The following is a 3,868-nucleotide window of genomic DNA, read 5'->3' on the forward strand; positions in this document are numbered from 1 at the left end:
AGCAGCACAGGTAGCAGGGTAGCACAGGTAGAAGCACAGGTAGCAGCAGCAGAGGTAGCAGCAGGGGTAGCAGAAGCACAGGAGCAGGGTAGCACAGGTGGAAGCACAGGTAGCAGCAGCAGAGGTAGCAGCAGCACAGGTAGCAGCAGAGGTAGCAACAGCAGAGGTATCAGCAGGGGTAGCAGAAGCACAGGGGCAGAGTAGCACAGGTAGAAGCACAGGTAGCAGCAGCAGAGGTAGCAGCAGCAGGGTAGCAGCTGGGGTATCAGCAGTAGAGGTAGCAGCAGCAGAGGTAGTAGCAGCAGAGGAAGCAACAGCAGGGTAGCAGCTGGGGTATCAGCGGTAGAGGTAGCAGCAGCAGAGGAAGTATCAGCAAAGGTAGCAACAGCAGGGTAGAAGCTGGGGTATCAGCAGTAGAGGTAGCAGCAGTAGAGGTAGCAGCAGCAGAGTTAGCAGCAGCACAGGTAGCAGCAGAGGTAGCAGCTGCACAGGTAGCAGCAGAGGTAGCAGCAGCACATATAGAAGCACAGGTATCAGCAGTGGAGGTATCAGTTGTAGAGGAAGTAGCAGCACAGGTAGTAGCAGAGAGAGCAACAGCAGAGGTAGCAGCAGAGGTAGAAGCACAGATAGCAGCAGCAGTGGAAGCAGCAGAGGAAGCAGCAGCAGGCGTAGCAGCAGCAGAGGTAGCAGAAGCAGCGGTATCAGCAGCAGAGGAAGCAACAGAGGTAGCAGCAGCGGAGATAGCAGCAGAGGTAGCAACAGAGGAAGCAGCAGCAGGGGTAGCAGCAGCAGGGGTAGCAGCAGCAGGGGTAGCAGCAGAGGTAGCAACAGAGGAAGCAGCAGCAGTGGAAGCAGCAGAGGAAGCAGCAGAGGAAGCAGCAGCAGGGTTAGCAGCATCAGGGGTAGCAGCTGCAGGGGTAGCAGCAGAGGTAGCAGCAGGGGTAGCAGCAGCAGTGGAAGCAGCAGAGGAAGCAGCAGAGGAAGCAGCAGCAGGGGTAGCAGCAGGGGTAGCAGCAGCAGAGGTAGCAGCAGCAGGGGAAGCAGCAGAGGTAGCAGCAGCAGGGGTAGCATCAGCAGAGGTAGCAGCAGGGGTAGCAGCAGCACAGGTAGCAGCAGCACAGGTAACAGCAGCACAGGTAGCAGCAGCACAGGTAACAGCAGCACAGGTAGCAGCAACACAGGTAACAGCAGCACAGGTAGCAGCAGAGGTAGCAGCAGAGGTAGCAGCAGCACAGGTAGCAGCAGCAGGGGTAGCAGCAGCAGGGTAGCAGCAGCAGGGGTATCAGCAGCAGGGGTAGCAGCAGGGGTAGCAGCAGCAGGGGTAGCAGCAGCAGGGGTAGCAGCAGCAGGGGTAATAGCAAAGGAAGTAGCAGCAGAGGTAGCAGCAGCAGGGGTAGCAGCAGGGGTATCAGGAGCAGGCGTAGCAGCAGCAGGGGTAGCAGCACAGGTAGGAGCAGAGGTAGCAGCAGCAGGGGTAGCAGCAGCAGGGGTAGCTGCACAGGTAGCAGCACAATCAGCAGCAGAGGTAGCAGCAGCAGGGGTAGCAGCACAGGTAGCAGCAGGGGTAGCAGCAGGGGTATCAGGAGCAGGCATAGCAGCAGCAGGGGTAGCATCAGCAGAGGTAGCAGCAGCAGGGGTAGCAGCAGTAGAGGTAGCAGCAGCAGAGGTAGCAGCAGCCTAGGTAGCAGCAGCAGGGGTAGCAGCAGAGGTAGCAGCAGCAGGGGTAGAAGCACAGGTAGCAGCAGAGGTAGCAGCATCAGGGGTAGCAGCACAGGTAGCAGCACAGGTAGCAGCAGCAGGGGTAGAGGCACAGGTAGCAGCAGAGGTAGCAGCATAAGCAGCAGAAGAGGTAGCAGCAGAGGTAGCAGCAGCAGGGGTAGCAGCACAGGTAGCAGCAGAGGTAGCAGCAGCAGAGGTAGCAGCAGGGGTATCAGGAGCAGTGAAAGCAGCAGGGGTAGCAGCAGCAGGGGTAGCAGCAGCACAGGTAGCAGCAGAGGTAGCAGCAGGGGTAGCAGCAGCAGTGGAAGCAGCAGAGGAAGCAGCAGAGGAAGCAGCAGCAGGGTTAGCAGCATCAGGGGTAGCAGCTGCAGGGGTAGCAGCATCAGGGGTAGCATCAGGGGTAGCAGCACAGGTAGCAGCAGCAGTGGAAGCAGCAGCAGCAGAACAGGTAACAGCAGCAGTGGTAGCAGCATTAGGGGTAGCAGCAGCAGGGGTAGCAGCAGCAGGGGTAGCAGCAGCAGGGGTAGCAGCATCAGGGGTAGAATCAGGGGTAGCAGCAGCAGGGGTAGCAGCAGCAGGGGTAGCAGCAGAGGAAGCAGCAGCAGAACAGGTAGCAGCAGCAGAACAGGTAGCAGCAGCAGGGGTAGCAGCAGCAGGGGTAGAAGCATCAGGGGTAGCAGCTGCAGGGGTAGCAGCAGCAGGGGTAGCAGCATCAGGGGTAGCAGCTGCAGGGGTAGCAGCATCAGGGGTAGCAGCTGCAGGGGGTAGCAGCAGCAGTGGAAGCAGCAGCAGGGGTAGCAGCATCAGGGGTAGCAGCTGCAGGGGTAGCAGCATCAGGGGTAGCAGCTGCAGGGGTAGCAGCAGCAGTGGAAGCAGCAGCAGAACAGGTAACAGCAGCAGGGGTTAATGTCATGCTCTGGAGAACTCAACATGGTCAGACAGTCCTTGAGCTGTCATCTCCAGATCACAAGGCCATCCCTCCTGTGATCACCACAAGAGACATCACCGCCCACTTCTGTTTATCCTGTTACGGAGCCACGCAGACCAGCAAGACCTGCATTTTATTTCTCAGCATCATAAATCACGCCCAACTGCACTTTAATGTTATTAAATACAACAAAACGCTAGAACAGGGCGACTGATGCTCGACATCACCCAGTGCATTCATCAACGAACCCACCTCTGTTTAGTTTGCAGTACACACGTTGCATATCTTAATGACATATCAGAAATTAGTAAATCATTGGGCGACCTGGAGGACGAGGATCTCTATTTGCATTTGGGAGTAAGTGTGTGAGTAAAGTGCTGAGCGAAGTAAGTTTGGATTTCTACTCCTTCTTCATTATTCTGGCCTGACTGCAGTCCAATGGTCAGCCCAGCTGAAGCACAACAATCGCTCAATGACACAATTCGTTCTTCCGTCCCAGCGCTGATGAATGATCTGGATGGACATGGTGTGTGTTAGCTTAGCTCTTGCTCCACAAAACAATGCCAACCTTTTTGTGAGAAATTCGAAGTTCGAATGCACTCGGGCTGTAGCAGAATTCTGTGTTGTGGGTGAGATGTTGGGTAATTCAGACTTCACATTACATCCCATATCCTGGGCATAATTAGTGTATAGCTCTGAGATGTTGAGTAATTCAGACTTCACATTACATCCCATATCCTGGGCATAATTAGTGTATAGCTCTGAGATGTTGGTTAATTCACATAATTAGTGTATAGCTCTGAGATGTTGGTTAATTCAGACATCACATTTACATCCCATATCCTGGGCATAATTAGTGTATAGCTCTGAGATGTTGGTTAATTCATACTTCACATTACATCCCATATCCTGGGCATAATTAGTGTATAGCTCTGAGATGTTGGTTAATTCAGACTTCACATTACATCCCATATCCTGGGCATAATTACTGTATAGCTCTGAGATGTTGAGTAATTCAGACTTCACATTACATCCCATATCCTGGGCATAATTACTGTATAGCACTGAGATGTTGGGTAATTCATACTTCACATTACATCCCATATCCTGGGCATAATTAGTGTATAGCTCTGAGATGTTGGTTAATTCAGACTTCACATTACATCCCATATCCTGGGCATAATTACTGTATAGCTCTGAGATGTTGGGTAATTCAGACTT

The 3,868-nt window shown here is 53.7% G+C and overlaps 1 protein-coding gene across 1 annotated transcript; it reads right to left on the reverse strand.

Moving 5' to 3' along the window:
- Nucleotides 1-265: 265 nt before the first annotated feature.
- Nucleotides 266-2,553, reverse strand: LOC124013870 (ice-structuring glycoprotein-like). Its single transcript, XM_046328423.1, has 3 exons — nucleotides 1,734-2,553; nucleotides 1,195-1,493; nucleotides 266-1,099 (listed from the first exon to the last, which is right to left on the reverse strand). Exons 1-3 carry the CDS (start codon nucleotides 2,551-2,553, stop codon nucleotides 266-268), a joined length of 1,953 nt encoding a protein of 650 aa, XP_046184379.1.
- Between the last annotated feature and the right edge of the window lie 1,315 nt (nucleotides 2,554-3,868).

Source organism: Oncorhynchus gorbuscha, linkage group LG25, assembly GCF_021184085.1.
Source record: "Oncorhynchus gorbuscha isolate QuinsamMale2020 ecotype Even-year linkage group LG25, OgorEven_v1.0, whole genome shotgun sequence".
In the NCBI taxonomy this organism is placed as follows: Eukaryota; Metazoa; Chordata; class Actinopteri; order Salmoniformes; family Salmonidae; genus Oncorhynchus; species Oncorhynchus gorbuscha.

Coding starts and splice junctions, on each gene's coding strand:
- LOC124013870 (XM_046328423.1), bottom strand. CDS start 2,553: ATGCTGCTACCCCTGCAGCTGCTACCCCTGATGCTGCTACCCCTGCTG. Junction 1,494..1,733: donor TGCTACCTCTGCTGCTACCT/GTGCTTCTACCC, acceptor CTACCTGTGCAG/CTACCCCTGCTGCTGCTACC. Junction 1,100..1,194: donor TGCTACCTCTGCTGCTACCT/GTGCTGCTGTTA, acceptor GCTACCTGTGCT/GCTGCTACCCCTGCTGCTAC.